Here is a 14,854-nt window from a genome sequence, read left to right as displayed (position 1 = left end):
CTCGGGCGGCTTTGTTCCCGCCCTGCGCTGCACACCTGCAGACCTTCGCGGCGCCCCGCTCCGGCCTCAGGGCCCCGGGACCAGCGCTCCGCCCCGCGGCGGCCGCCAGGACCCTCCACCCCGGGACTCCGCGCGCCCGCCGGGCTCCCCCCGCGCCCCGCCCCCCCGGCCCGGGAACCCGCGGAGCCAATCAGAGCGCGGAGCTCGCGGCGCGAGTCCGAGCGCGGGCCGCCCCTCTTTGTTGCGGTGGCCAATGGACGCGTTCGGAACGTCGGCGGCCGCCCGGGTGACTCGGCCTAGGTCACAGGATAACACTCGAGAATGGGACCTGGAGTGAGGCGACGGCCGCTGCAGCCCGCGCCGCCGCCCGCAGAGGCTCCGCGGCCATGAGCCCGGCCGGCCCCAGGTAGGGTCGGGGGCTGCGGCCGCCCGCCTCGCGCCCCGCCCGCAGCCGGTCCCCGGGGCGCCGCGACTCGGGTGAGGGGCGGGAGGGCCTCCGGGCGGAGGGGGGCGCCCCCGAGCCGGGCCGCCGCTGCGCTCACGTGCCGGCGCTGCGCCCGTCCGCCCCGGGACCGCGCCGAGCCCCGCGGGGCCCCCGCCGCCTTCCCGCCGCGCGCTCCGCACCCGCACGCCCCTCGGGTCCCCGGGGCCTGAAGCTCGGGGGCAAGGTGCGGGCCGCCCTCCGCGGAACTGCAGGGCTGCGAGCTCGGGTGCGCGTCCCGGCGCGCGCGGGGAGCGGGGGGCGGGGGGCGGGGAGCGGGGAGTGACGCGCCCCGGGCCACCCCGGGGCCCCGCCCCCGTTGGACACAGCGCCCCCCCCGCCCCCGCCCCCGCCCCCGCCCCCGCCCCGGTCCCCCCGGGGTCCACTCACGGTGGCGTGGGCTGTGTCTCCACCTCCGCAGGCTCGGCCCCTGAGCGGAGCTCCAGCCGCGCTCCCCGTTCGCGCGCCCTGCGGCAGCCTGAGGCATGGAGAAGGCCGTCCCCGCGGGGCGCTGACCCCCGCGCCCCCGCGGCCCCGCGGCCCCGCCCCGGCCCCACCATGACCGGCTCCGCGGCCGACACCCACCGCTGCCCCCACCCCAAAGGCGCCAAAGGCACCCGGTCGCGGAGCAGCCACGCGCGGCCCGTGAGCCTCGCCACCAGCGGGGGCTCGGAGGAGGAGGACAAAGACGGCGGGGTGCTGTTTCACGTGAACAAGAGCGGCTTCCCCATCGACAGCCACACCTGGGAGCGCATGTGGATGCACGTGGCCAAGGTGCACCCCAAGGGGGGAGAGATGGTGGGCGCCATCCGCAACGCCGCCTTCTTGGCAAAGGTCAGAGGCTTCGATGGACGGGGCGGGGCGGGCAGTGATGGGAACACCTGAGACCGTACGTACGTGGCAGGTCCAGGTGATGTCCATTTTCCTGGTCCCGCCATGAACTCCTTTATACTCCCCATTCTTCCGACCAGCCCCCACCCCATCTCGCTTAATTGAGATGTCTGTCTTGGAAGCCTTAGAAATGCGGGAGGGAGAGGTAGCGGGCTTGCTGTCCTGGGACTGTGTGGTCTGGTTGTGCCAAGGTCCCTTTGAATCTCCAGCCGAACTCCGTGTACTCACCACCCCGTGTATATCCTCCTCCAGCGAACGCTGTAGCCGCCAGGTAACACCAGGGGTGCTAAGAACGACCCCCCCCCACCAAGGATCCCACCCTGCTTTTCCTCTTTGGAGACTCTAAGTCCCCCCTGTCTCTCCCTTGCAAATGACTTATCAGGCTGTGAATGAATTTTGCAATCAACCAGTCAGACTTCTCAGCGTGAATCATTTCTAGACTTTTTGCCAATTTTTTTTTTCATGGGGGTGACTTTCACCTCTGAAACTTGCAAAGCAGTGAACGATCTCTTTTCCCAGCTTATCTGGGCTCCTCGTAAGGAAAAAAAAAAAAAAAAAGGAAGAGTTTTGGCTATGGCTTAAAAGGGACTTTCCAGGACACATGGTGCATTAGTCTCACTGGATAGAGAAAGAGGCTCAGGAGTGAAACTCTTTCTACCTTGGAGAGAAGCCAGCGCGCCGACTGAGTTTGGTGGCCAAGGATATAGTTAGTAAGAAGGAGGGAGGGAAGATGTGCGGTGGTCACTATATGAGACATCAAAATGCAGGCTGCGGAGAAATGCTGCAGATGGTTTCCGTCCCCCCCCCCCCCCCCCGGGAACACTGGTGTGGCTGAGAAGATTCCTGGGCTGGTCTAGGAATTCCAGACCTGAGACCTGAAAGGCCATCTGGCTGAGTGCCCAACCTGGAGCATCTGGTGACCTGAGCATCTGAGCCCCGCAGGCTGGAAAGCGGTGTGTGCCCTTGGGGAAGTGACAGAGCCCGGTGAGCTTCCTGCTGCAGCCCGTTAGTGTTTTATTACCAGCAGGTCGAGGAGATCTCCGTTATGCCCCATGAGGCTCTGTCCTGCTCAGTGTCAAGCTGCGATCACTCTTACTGGGTTTTCCTTGAGCATGAGAATGACACTGGTCCTGGCTGGTTGTTCTGACTTCAGATCTCATGCTAACGTGAGTGAGCCTTGCTTTGCTTAGGGAGGACCCGGGGACCCTTTAAACCTGGAAGAGAGGTGGCCACAGGCCTGTTCCTGCTGTCCCATGCTGCCATTCTCATTCAGCCTCCTGAGCACTTGACCCTGCTTCTAACTGTGATGTCATCTTCCTCCTGGCCTTGTGTGTGTGTGTGTGTGGGGGGGACCCCTTTTCCCCGTAGGAATCAGGGGATGTTTGTTTTGGTGGAGACCCGTCTCCCACCTCTCAGCACAATCCCTTCTTTCCTAAAACCTTGTTAGGGCTAGAGGGCTTGCCACCTCCCAGGCAGCTGGCCCTGGGGCCCTGCCAGATTTGGGTCTTGGTGGTTGGGAAACTCTTGGTTGGAACAGAAACTCCCCTTCTTCACCTTTAGCCCCATGTCCCCACTGATTCTCATGCTGCCCTTTGAATCGGGGCAGCACATGTCGTCGACCTCTGAGCACACAGCTCTCAGCTCCCTAGAATGTTAGGACTCGGCGCCCTGGGAGTAAGGAAGGTTGTGGAGTAAAAATCAAGGGCCTGAATTCTAGCCCTGGTTGTGCTCCCTCTAGCTTTGTGGCCTCAGCCACTCATTTAAAATCTCTGGCCTTAAGTTTTCTCATCCATACAATGGGAGTAGACCAGATTTCATGCCAAGTTCTTTCCAGCTCTCCAGTCCCTTGGGGAGATATGACCCATGTGTCTCCAGGTTTCCCGTGCTGATCTGTGTGACAACAGAGTTGACTTGGAACAAGTCCTCAGAACTGTCACCTTCCCTCATTCTGAATATTCCTTTAGTTCTTTGTTCACACTCCTTTAGCTCCTTTCACTGTGTCGTAGTGTCACAGTCCCCAGATCAAAGCACTCTCCTCATCCTCTTTATTTTTATTTTTTAAGATTTTATTTCTTTATTTGAGATAGAGAGCGAGAGAGTGAAAGGGAACATGACTGAGCATGAGTGAACAGAGGGAGAGGGAGAGGGAGAAGCAGCATCCCCACTGAGCAGGGAGCCTCATGTGGGGTTTGATCCCAGGACCCTGGAATCATGACCTGAGCCGAAGGCAGATGCTTAGCCAACTGAGCCACCCAGGCACCCCTCCTCATCCTCTTTCTAGGACCCTGGCTAGTTTGTCACCTCCAAAACAAGCACATGTGAAACACAATATTCGAAATGTTGCCTGAGCAGTTTCGAACACAGATTACTACTCCCTGAGGCCTGTACCTGATGCTTCCATTATTGTGGCTGAATACTGTGTTCTTAAAGAAAAAAAACAAAACAAACCAGATCCCTTTTCTGTATAGCAGTCACACCATATTATATTTTCACAGTGACCTGAAGTCACATGAGAATTCCTGCCAAGCCAGGAAAAACCCTGGCCAAGCATAGGCCTTGGCACTTTGACCCTAAATAAAGAAAAGACCTTTAACATTTCTTTTACATTGCATCATAATAGCTGGTCCTGCACTTCCAGCTCTTCCCTAGGTGTCCCCCTCCCCCAGGTCCTGACATTCCCTGACCCCTACCTAGGTCCTGAGATGGGAACAGCTTCAAAACAGCTCCTGGTTCCAGGGGGTCACTCCTCTCTGGTCCAAGGGCTGTTCATGCACTCAGCTTGGCACACTTCTCCCTTTGGGCCCATGTTCTTTTCTCCTTTAACCAGTGTCTTGCTGAGGACTTTGTGTAGAAGCGGGTTGGGGCAGAGGTAGTAAAGGATTGGAGAGTTTCAGGGAGACTAACATTTTTTGGCAATTAAATATAGACTAAGAAGCAAAAGGTGACTAGGGAAGATACCAGAGTTTAAGAGGAGAACTGAATGACACTTCTTTGCAGGACATTTTGTTAGCAGCGTGGGAAGTTCTGCCCACAGGTCCAGGTACCTCTGCCTGGGGTCCAGGTACCCCTACCTGGGCTGGGGAAGGGGAGGCAGCTACTGCTTCTGCAAACCTCCTTTTAAATGTGTGGCTTCAGGCCTGTCCCCAGGTGGTTACTGGGTCCAAGGTAGCAGCTGACTAGGTGGAGGCCAGGGCTTTTCAGGGAAAGTATGAAAAAGCAGCAGAGTCAGTTGGAAGATGATAGAGGAAGAGAGGGGAGAGGCAGAGACAGTGGATGGCCCAGAAAAAACAGCGAGGTGTGCTAGGAAATAGCTCCTCTTGCTCCTGTACTGGCTGAGCTGGACTCTCCAAGGGGTGACCAGAATGGACTCAGCAGGAAACAGCAGTGGTTTCTTAGAGATCCCATGTTGTTGTGCCTAATCCTCATGTTGATTCTAAATTGGGAAATTAAAAATAAATACAAACAAACAAATAAATAGGGAAATAGGGAAATAATTCACTTTTAGAGGGCTCAGCTTCGCCCGAGTAGAGAAGTGTGAGCCTGAGTGGAGATGTGTAAGTCAGGACCCTGCTGCTGCCCCCCACTCCCCACAAGCTCACACAGGTTGAGCCCACTCCGGCCTCTGTCCTGGATTCAGAACCATGGTCTGTCCTTCCTGCTTGGCCCAAGGTTGAGCCCCCCCTCCCCCAGAGCTCTGTACCAGGCCACCACCGGCAGGTTCCTGGCTGCCCCCGATGCGGAGGCCTGGGGCGTCCATCCTGGGCTCATGAGTGGATGTTCCATGCTGCTTCTCCAAGTTGCCAGAGAAGACTCTTCAGCCTGGTGTCTGCACAGGTACCTGTATTTTCCAGAACAGGGACAGCAAAAGGCTTTGCTTTCTCCGTGTTCTTTCATGTTGAAGATTCCTGATGCCAGTTCTGGCTTGCCTTGCCGGTTCCTTTTCTGGCTTCCCCCTTCTCTTGCTTGTGGGGATGCCAGTTCCACACCTGTGTCCGTTCACATCTCTCTCTGCATTCTTTGGACAGGTAATTACGTTTGCCACGAATGGGATGAGAGAGAGCCTGGCCGCAAAAGCCTTGCCTGTAGTTTGTTTCGTGTTTCTTGAACAACTGTCTTTCTGTCTACCCTGCTCGCTCCTAACCTCCTGCCCCCCACCTCCCGGGGTCCCCCAACTCCAGACCATAAGCACGGTGCCTGTGTAGATCTTCCCTCTGGATTCCACCTTCATCACCTGGACTGTGACGTGAGGGGCTGGGGGCAGGCAGCAGGAACCTTGAGAGGAAGGACCATGGAAGGTCTAGGCTGGGGTTTCGGGTGAAACAGGGCAGGGAAATAACACCAGGAGGGACTCTTAGGACCTGTCAGGGAGAAAAAAAAAAAAAAAAAGGAGTGTGCTATGGGCATAAAAAGGTTGTTACTAATTTATGTTTCGTCATGCTTATAAAGAGCATCCCTGACAGCATTAGGCGTCCACATTTCAGAATATTTCTGCTAATTGGAGGTGAAAGTGGCATTTGATATTTCTTAAATGATCAGTGAGCTTGAATATTTTTTTTCAAATCTTTATTCATTTCCTTTGGGAATTGTCTTTTCATGACTGGTTAAAAAATTGTGGTAAAATGTACATAACATATAGTTTGCCATCTTAACCACCTCTAAGTGTACGGTTCCGTGCATGAAATAATCACACGGTTGTGCACCAACACTGTTCCATCTCCAGAACTTTTCCTTCTTCCCTCGCTGAAACTTCCCTCCCTCCCATCGGTCCCTGGCAACCACCTTTCTGCTGTCGATGTGAACTTGATGACTGTAGGAGCCTCATAACAATTGTCCCCCCTTGTCCACTGCTTCGCTTTCCATGGGTTCTGTCACCCAGTGTCCCCTGCCATCTGGAAGCAGATGATCCTCTTTCTGAATCTGTGATCAAAAGGCTAAGAGTAGCCTAATGCTACGTCACAATGTACCTCATTCTCCTCATTTCATTTCATTATGTAGGCATTTTATCACCTCATATCTCAAGAAGGGTGAGTACAATAAAGAGATTTTGAGAAAGATCATACTCCTATAATTTTCACTAGAGTATATTGTTATCCTTGTTCTTTTTTATTGTTGATTATCATTTTAATCTCCTTAACGTGCCTAATTTATAAATTAAACCTTATCATAGGTATGTATGCATGGGGGAAAAAAACATGGTATATATAGGGTTTGGTACTATCTGCAGTTTTAGGCATCTGTTGGGGGGGGGGGCGGAATCTCAGAATGGATGCCCTGTGGATAAAGGGCGACTGCTGATGAGAGGTGTCATATAATATTTGTCTTTTTGTGTGTGGCTTATTTTCACTTATCATAATGTTCTCAAGGTTCATCCATGTCGCAGCTTGTGTCAAAATGTCCTTTTCTAAGGCCACTGTATGTATATAGTACATTTTAAAGAATAAGGCACACCCAGCGTGGGGCTCAAACTCACCATCCCTGAGATCAGTAGTCGCATGCTTTACTGACTGGGCCAGCCAGGGGCTCTGATACCACATTCTGTTTGTCTGTTTGTCCATTCACCTGTCAGTGGACATTTGGGTTGCTTCGACCTTTTAGGCCTTTTTTTTTTTTTTCCATTAAGGCCTGAAGAGTTTTCTTGTATTTTATATTATTTTAAGTAATCTCTACACCCCGTGTGAGGCTGGAACTCATGATCCCTAGATCAAGAGTCGCATGCTGTGCCCTCTGAGCCAGCCAGGCGCCCCTGAAGAGTTTTCTTATAATTTTGTTGGAGGTCTTCATGAATAAAGGTTATTAGCTCATGGTCAAGACGTGTCCCCATGGGGAAGTGGATGTGTTCTCTTCCATTAGGCTGAGAAGGCATCCTTGTGATGTTCTACGCAGAATCTGTCTTCTAGTTGCAGAAAAGTGAAGACTATTCATGCTTCCCCAGTCTAGATCCTAAAAACACGTCGTTGATGAATAATAACATAGCCAACCCTTCCAGACTTTCGAGGGCTGATCCCAAGTTGCCTGCTTTATACATTAGGTCCTCCAACCCTTACAATTGGCCCAGGAGGTTTGAAGTAGGTGATAGTCTCCTATTTTATCAGGAGAGAAACAGAAGCTTAGAGAGGTCATGGAGCTTGACCAGGGTCCCCTGCGAGTAGGTGACGGAGCAGGAACTCAGATCTTTGTCTCATAATTACCGGCCAAGGAGCCCGTCTGGTTTATTATATAGTCCATCCTCCGGTGGGGGCAATGCTGGCCTGTGGAGCTGGTTGGGAGCCTGCCCCCAGCCTGAGCCCCAGCCAGCTCTCCCAGACAGCGGGGTGAGTTGTAGCCTGATGACATCAGCCCCTCAGCTGTCTCAGTTCGTCTCCCCACTGCAGCCCTGATCCCCAGCTGGGGCTTGTGGAATGTGGCCACAGCTCCTGCATTCTCTCAGCCTGGACTGAGGTAACCAGGCAGCTGTTTTCAAAAGCCCTTGGGCGCCAGGGGGCTGCTATTCTGAGGACCAGCTGCTGCCTGGCTCCCCCCCGCCCCCCCTACCATCATCTGGCTCTTGTGGGCTCTGTTGGGCTTGGGGAAGTTGAAATGATTTGGTGGTTGGCCTCTAGAGACACCCCTGAAACAAGTCTCTCTGGCTATGGCAGGGCTCTGGGCAAGGGACACCCATCTAAGTATCCCTTAGGTGGCCAGTGATTCTTTGGGGACGTTTCTCCATGCCTACCATCTTTTGTGTTAAACAACACTTTTCTGAGTAGAAATACACTCATGCCTTAATGCTGTATAATTTCCCTCCATCCTTCCTCCGTTTCTGCATTCCCTCCCCCTTGAGCTTGGAACGTGGCAGGTGCTAAAGAAATGTCTGTTCACATCTCCCCTTCTCTCCTCACTTCTCTGTGAAATCTCTGGCACGTTCGTACACAGACTTCCAGGTACGGGTAGATCAGTGGATGTTACTGCGAAAAAACAAGATTGAGGCTTCTAGCCTTTGTAAGGGCAGAAATACAAGGATACATAATATATACATTTACATAATACATAATATATACATGTAATCTCTGTGTGCCTGTGTGTGTGTGTGTGTGTGTGTGTGTGGTGTGCGCACAGCTGCCCACATGGGAGGGTCATGGAAGCCAGTGGCAAGTGGGCAGATTTTGCTCCCTAAAATTATTCTCCAAGACAGAAACAAGATTTTTGATGTGTTGTAAACAAGATGTAGTTTGCAGAACCGCTGTGCGTGCGTGTACACACACACCCCCTCACATTCACACACACTCAGCACCTTGGCTGTGAAATAGGACGCGTGACAAGTTTCCTTTCTGCTGAAGGGGCAATTGCTGCGAAGTACAAAAGTTGCAAAGCCAAGAGGAAAGAGAAGCTCCGAGAGGAAAAGAATGTCAGGTGGCGTTCTTGCCGCAAATTGCCACTAAAGGTGTAGAAGGTGTGGAAGGTGCGGGAGTCTGGAACAGGCCCTGCCGCAGGCCCCGGGCAGCGCACCCCTCCAGTGTCCCTGCCGCGCCTGAGCATGCACAGCAGGGAGAGAGCTGGGTCCTTCGACGGTGTCCGTCCCTTGGGGCCCAGCCAGCCTCCCCCGCGGGTGCCTGGATCTCTCCACCAGCCGCTTCACCTTCCAGCAGCTGAGCGCTAAATCCCCAGGGCCTCCCTTCCCTCTTTTCTCCAGGATAAACTAATCCGTCCTGCGGCCCCTTCTGCTCCTCCCTAAGTGGCTTAAGCCGGGAGGAGCCTTTTCTTTCCTTCCTGGCGGCAGCCCTGCTGGAGCCACAGGCTCACGTGGGCCACCAGTCTCTGTCACCAACAGCCCTGCCTCACCAGAGGCCAAGCTGAACAGAGTGAGAAGCGAATGGGGAAAGAAGGTGCTCACCGTCCCTTGCCTCCCAGGAGTGGCTGGATTGGCCGCCCCTGCTTGTTTTTATTCTTGGCCTCGTTGGCAGGGCCGCTCAGAGCTGCCCGGCGTCTCAGAGCTGGTATCTTAGCTCTAAATTCCTGAGAAGAGGCACTTATCTCCCCCTTTCCTTTCTCTTGTTAAGACTTTATTTATTAGAGAGACAGTGAGAGATAGAACTATGGCAAGTGCAGAGGCAGAGGGAAAAGCAGACTCCCTGCTGAGCAGGGGGCCTGACGTGGGGCTCGATCCCAGGACCCTGAGATCATGACGCTTCACCGACTGAGCCACCCAGGCGCCCCTTACCTCCCTATTTCCAGTCCTCACCTGCTGTTGCTCCTTTCTCTTCCCAGCTGTGCTTAGAACTTCGTGCCCTCAGTTGTAGACACTTGGTGAGTGTTGACTCAGGGGCAGGAGAGGAAAGGAAGGGGCTCCTGGGCAGCTGGGAGGGGTGAAAGGTTAAGATGGCTCATGAGTCAGAGGGGCTGCACTTACCTGGAGTCATGCCAAGGGGGGAATCTTTCCTAATCCACTGGGGCCAAACTCAGGGAGGTGGCTCATGAGTGCCATGGGTGTGGTGTTGAGGAGAGATGGCACATGTGGCGCCACGTTGCATTTCTTCAGGGCACCATTCATCTTGTGTTCATCGGTGCCTTGGAGTATAATGGGTCACACCAGCCATGCAATGAGAGGTTAGTCATGCAGAAAAAATGTGAGGGTCAGTGGGGCACCTCTGTGAACATCCTGGGCCGGGCTCAGTGGGGGACGCTATGGGACATGGTCCTTGGTTTCAGGGAGACGCTGAGGCTCCCAGGAGGAAGCTGGCTGCGTTCACATTCACAATACACAGAGGGCCACAGAGAGCTGTGCTGCCCCAGGGCAGAGTGTGTATGGAGGGAACACAGAGAAGCAAAATTTCAACAAGGTGACCACCTGGTCTGGGGAGACCTTGTGCAGGTGGCCGTCTGCTGTCAGGAGCAGCTCTCTGGTGCTCTTAGCCTAGTGCCTGCCTTCAGGCCTTGGGCCCCGGGGCACCTCCTTGATAATGAGCTCTCTCTCTACTTCTTTGCAGCCTTCAGTACCCCAGGTTCCAAACTACAGGCTGTCGATGACGATCCCAGACTGGCTTCAGGCAATCCAGAACTACATGAAGACACTACAGTATCCTTCCAACCAGGGTCTGGGCAGACTCAGCCAGGGGACGGGCGTGGTGATCTTGAGCCTGCTGGCAGGTCTGCCCCTGGCTGCTCCGCAAATGCTCTCTAAGGTTGGTGAGGCCGGGCCTAGAGGGATGCCCCAGTGTGAGTCTAGAAGGCACGATGCTAGAGGATGTACTTGCTGTGATCAGAGCCTTCCCCCTTCAGGGAGGTGTGGGCCGGGACAGCAGGGTGCAGTGAGGCAGCAGTGGCCACCTGGAGCCCTCTTCCTTCCTCCCTCCTCTCTCTCCCCTCTGGGTCATCTTTGTCTCCACACCCCCTTCCTCTACTGTCTTTCTCCCCTTCCCTCCTGGGCCTCTTTCTGCTCTTTTTCTCTCCTTTCTCACCTTTCTGCCTTCATTCTGACCACTCACAGTCTGTAAGAGGCCCACCTCGTGCTGCCTTTGGCTCCCCAGGTGCCCCAGACTGGCGGCCTTGCTCCCTTCCACAAGAATAAATGGTCCTCTCCCCTCATGTGAGTTTGGAGAAGCGTGGAGGAGCCCTGTGGGTGCAGGCTGGATTCAGACCAGCCAGACTTCAGTCTTTCTGTCCGCCAATGTCCTCGGGTTGTTTGTAGCCAGGATTAGATCTGTTCTGCGGGCCGTAGCAGCAGCAGCAACACTGGAGAACAAAGGGGCAGAGGCGGGTGGTTCACTGGCTGCTGCTGGTATTTTTTTCAGGGATGGGAATCAGATGGGAGCTGGGCTGACAGAGGCATCTGTGAGAGGGACAGACCGTTTGCCTGCCAACAGCGAGCATCGCAGAGCTAAGCCAGTATCAGACCCCACCCAACTCCCCGAGGCAGCTGTCAGCACCCTCGTCCCCAGCACGTTGTCCAGGAGGTCAGTTCTCTGCTGACCTCTGTCCTTTGTCCCGAAAGAAGAATTCAGCAGAAAGGATTTCATGGGGCACTGCACACATGTCCCACGTGCCCCAGAAGAGGCCCTTCCTCTCTGTGCTATATGCAAGAATCTTTCCTGTGGATTTTTGTGTCTTCTCTGAAGGGAAGGGCATACCAGAGGGGAATAACACCAATTTCTGCTCATTTGGGCAGGGAGACTACTTCATTAGCCACTCAGTTCCCACTTCACAGAGGATGAACTCCCCTGCATGGCATCTTCCCAGTGGAATCCTGAAGCAATAGTAGAGGGGCAAGTGGCACCAGCCTCCAGGGGTGAGGCGGACAGGACAGCCCTAACCCTGAGCACACTATCTGCTATTGGTGCCAATCCCCAAAGTGGGATCCCTAGGGAGTTCGTGTGGTCCAGAGCATCAGTTTCTGCCAGGGTAGCCTTGGACCCCAAGAGCCAAGCCTTCCTGGGTGTGACGGACTTCTCGTAGAACATTCCAGAAGGTGACAGAAATTAGAAAGGCTCCCCACTTCTTCTTCTTTTTTTTTTTTTTTTTAAGATTGTACTTATTTATTCATGAGAGGCACACAGAGAGAGGCAGAGACACAGGCAGAGGGAGAAGCAGGCTCCAGTGGGGAGCCTGATGCGGAACTCGATCCCAGGACCCCAGGACCACGCCCTGAGCCAAAGGCAGACGCTCAACCACTGAGCCACCCAGGCATCCCTGGCTCCCCACTTCTGTGTAGGACATGATCTTCACAAGGATCATGCAGCCGGAGATTAAAGAGAATAAGCCTGGCTCAGGATGCCCTGACTGGTGAATTTGCATGTGCTTTACATCTCATTTGCTCATTCTCCCATAAACCTTGCAGCACATTCTCAGCCAAGTTTTCATAATTTGCCTGAAGGATCTGCTTTTTTATTCTCTTCTCTGACCCATTATGATGGTCACTGACCTAGATCACCGACTGCGGAGAAGGCCGAAGAGGAAAGCACTGCAGGCTGCTGGGATCGTGCTCCTGGTCACCTAACCATTGGAGCCACCACACAAAGAAGGCAGAGTGTGATCTCTTTGTTTTCTCTTCTGACCAGACTTTTACAGGCACACCTCAGAGACATTGCAGGTTTGGTTCCAGGCCACTGCAATAGAGCAAATATGGCAATAAAGCAGATCAAATGTATTCCCAGTGCATATAAAGTTATGTTTACGCTACCCTAGAACATCTAAAATAACGTGTCGGAAGCATGCAGTAACATATCAAAGATAACAAGCTACATATCTTAATTTTATTTATTATTCTTTAAAGATTTTATTTATTCATGAGAGACACAGGTTGAGAGGCAGAGACATAGACAGAGGGAGAGGCAGGCTCCCTGTAGGGAGCCTGAGGTGGAACTCGATCCCAGGACCCCGGGATCATGCCCTGAGCTGAAGGCTGATGCTGAACCACTACAGGCGCCCCTACATACCTTAACAGGTTTTATTGTCAAGTAATGCTGACCATCATCTGAGCTCTCAGTGAGTCATAATCATTGATCACAGGTTACGATAAGAAATTATAATAATGAAACAGTTTGAAATATGAGAATTACCAAAATGTGGCACAGAGACACAGAGAGAGCAAATGCTATTGGAAAAATGGTGCCAACAGACTTGCTTGATGCAGGGTTGCCACAAACCTTTGGTTTGTTAAAAAACAAACAAACAACTAAACTAAAACCTGCATGGTACCTGCTAAGGGCAGTAAAGCAAAGGGCAATGAAATGAGTAACGCCTGTATTTAGGTTGTTGGGACGCCCCCCTGCTTTGTCCTGGACAGAGTAGCACATCCTACCAGGCCAGCCCTGACTGCAGACATGCTCATGTGGGGATATGAAAAATGAATCCTTCCTTCCCTTCTGACAGCTTCAGAGTGTCAGCCATCAGTGTCAGCTGATCGTGCATGGGCTTCTGGAAAGATAGGTGCGCCCTGAGCTCTGCCGCATGGGGAGAGGCCTTCTGAGGGTCAGCTTGGGCTCAGTCAGTCTCACTCTGAAGGCAATGTTTACAAGAGGCTTCCCCCCTGCCCCCAACTCACTTTCTGGGGCTCATAACTTTAAGGAACTGAGAAAGGAATGCAGGCAATTTTTTGATATTTTATTTATTATAGGTTTGTCTCACTTTACACACAACGTATATAGACTAGATCAATGAACAGGGAGAAAGTTAGGCATACAGAGAGAATTTTTGCCTTTTGAATTCTACTTTAAATATACCGGCATCTCACTGTTTGAATGAGATCTTTGGTAAAGTAAAAGAGTCACTTTATAATGAGGTCATGTAGCCCCTCATTTTTTTTTCTTTTCCCTCTAAGGTTTTCTTTATTGCATTTTTCAAAGGCTGGGCAAGCCTATATACTGTTATGGGCTATTCTTATGGCTCGTGCTGATAATTTCCAGCTTGGTGAGCTTGTTAAAATCATCATCTGGCTCTCACCCTGGAATCTCAACACAACAGTCCAAGGCAGGGTGTCTCTGAATGACATCTAGGGTTGAGACCATGACCTGAGATCGGAATCTCCAGGGGTGGAGCCCAGAATCTGCTTGTAATGAGCCCTTCCCTCCCTACTAGTTGTTATATGTGCTTGTGTCGGAGGACGGGAATCCTGACCCTCCTCGGGAGGGTGTGCAGTGCCTTTAGGTGCTCAGCCCCACCTTCTGCCACTGCCTGTACCACTGTAGGGCCACACATCTAATCTCATACACCCTGTCAGGGTTACAAGTCCTTGATTCATTGGCACCTTCCCAACATGCACTTTTTTCTATAGGATTTTGTTTGAGGCAGGAAAGAGAAACGTGTAAAGCAACTTTTCTTTCGGCTCTGAAAAAATTAAGCTCTAGTCTCAGCATGCCATCAGGGAATCTTTGTTCTCTCTCAGCATGACCTGGTGCAGGCTTGCCAGTCCCTGACACTTTCTGGGCAACCAGCTAAATCCCAAGCTGTGGGCAATAGTGTCGTCTTCTCAGGCTTAGTAATCCTTGTCTAGCGTCAGTCCAGTGAAATGAAGATGATGTCTCCACAGTAAGCTTAGCTGCAGAGACTGTGCACTAGTGAGAAGCCCTACTGCCATCCACCTACCCTTCTACCCACAATTCTTCCATCTTTCCATTCCATCTATCCATACATCTGTCCAACCAGCCACCCACCTGCCTACTTAGCCATGTATCCATCCACCCTTGCATTCCATCTACTCCTTCCGTCTACTCATCCACCTCTTCTATGCATCCATGCACCCTTCCAATCCATCACCCTTCCATTCTATTCATTCTTTCCATCCATCAGCCATCCATCTATCCATCCATCCACCCACCCACCTTTCCATTCCATGTATCCATCAATTCATTCTTCCTTCCTGCCTTCCATTCATCTATCCACCCTTCCACCAATCACCCATTTATCCATTCATCTGCCCACCCATCTATTCATTTATTTCTCATTCATTTAATAATATTTGCTAATGAATATGTTGGACTTTTGCCAGGCTTGTGGGTGATAGAAAGATAA

At 52.7% G+C, this 14,854-nt stretch overlaps 1 protein-coding gene across 3 annotated transcripts in view; it reads left to right on the top strand.

The window, feature by feature from the left end:
- Positions 1-261: 261 nt before the first annotated feature.
- The window catches only part of VASH2 (vasohibin 2), a 38,674-nt gene continuing 24,081 nt past the window's right edge, over positions 262-14,854 (top strand). For 2 of the 3 annotated variants that reach the window (XM_055319108.1, XM_055319105.1), the window contains exons 1-3: positions 262-406; positions 903-1,315; positions 10,336-10,424. In XM_055319108.1, coding sequence (XP_055175083.1) covers positions 1,040-1,315; positions 10,336-10,424 — 365 coding nt within the window. In that variant the 5' untranslated portion in view covers positions 262-406; positions 903-1,039. Of the gene's footprint in view, positions 407-620; positions 711-902; positions 1,316-10,335; positions 10,425-14,854 lie in introns of those variants that run through there. The other variant, XM_055319106.1, reaches the window with a different exon arrangement.

Source organism: Nyctereutes procyonoides, unplaced genomic scaffold, assembly GCF_905146905.1.
Source record: "Nyctereutes procyonoides isolate TBG_1078 unplaced genomic scaffold, NYPRO_anot_genome, whole genome shotgun sequence".
In the NCBI taxonomy this organism is placed as follows: Eukaryota; Metazoa; Chordata; class Mammalia; order Carnivora; family Canidae; genus Nyctereutes; species Nyctereutes procyonoides.
This window is presented reverse-complemented; position numbering and strand designations above follow the sequence as displayed.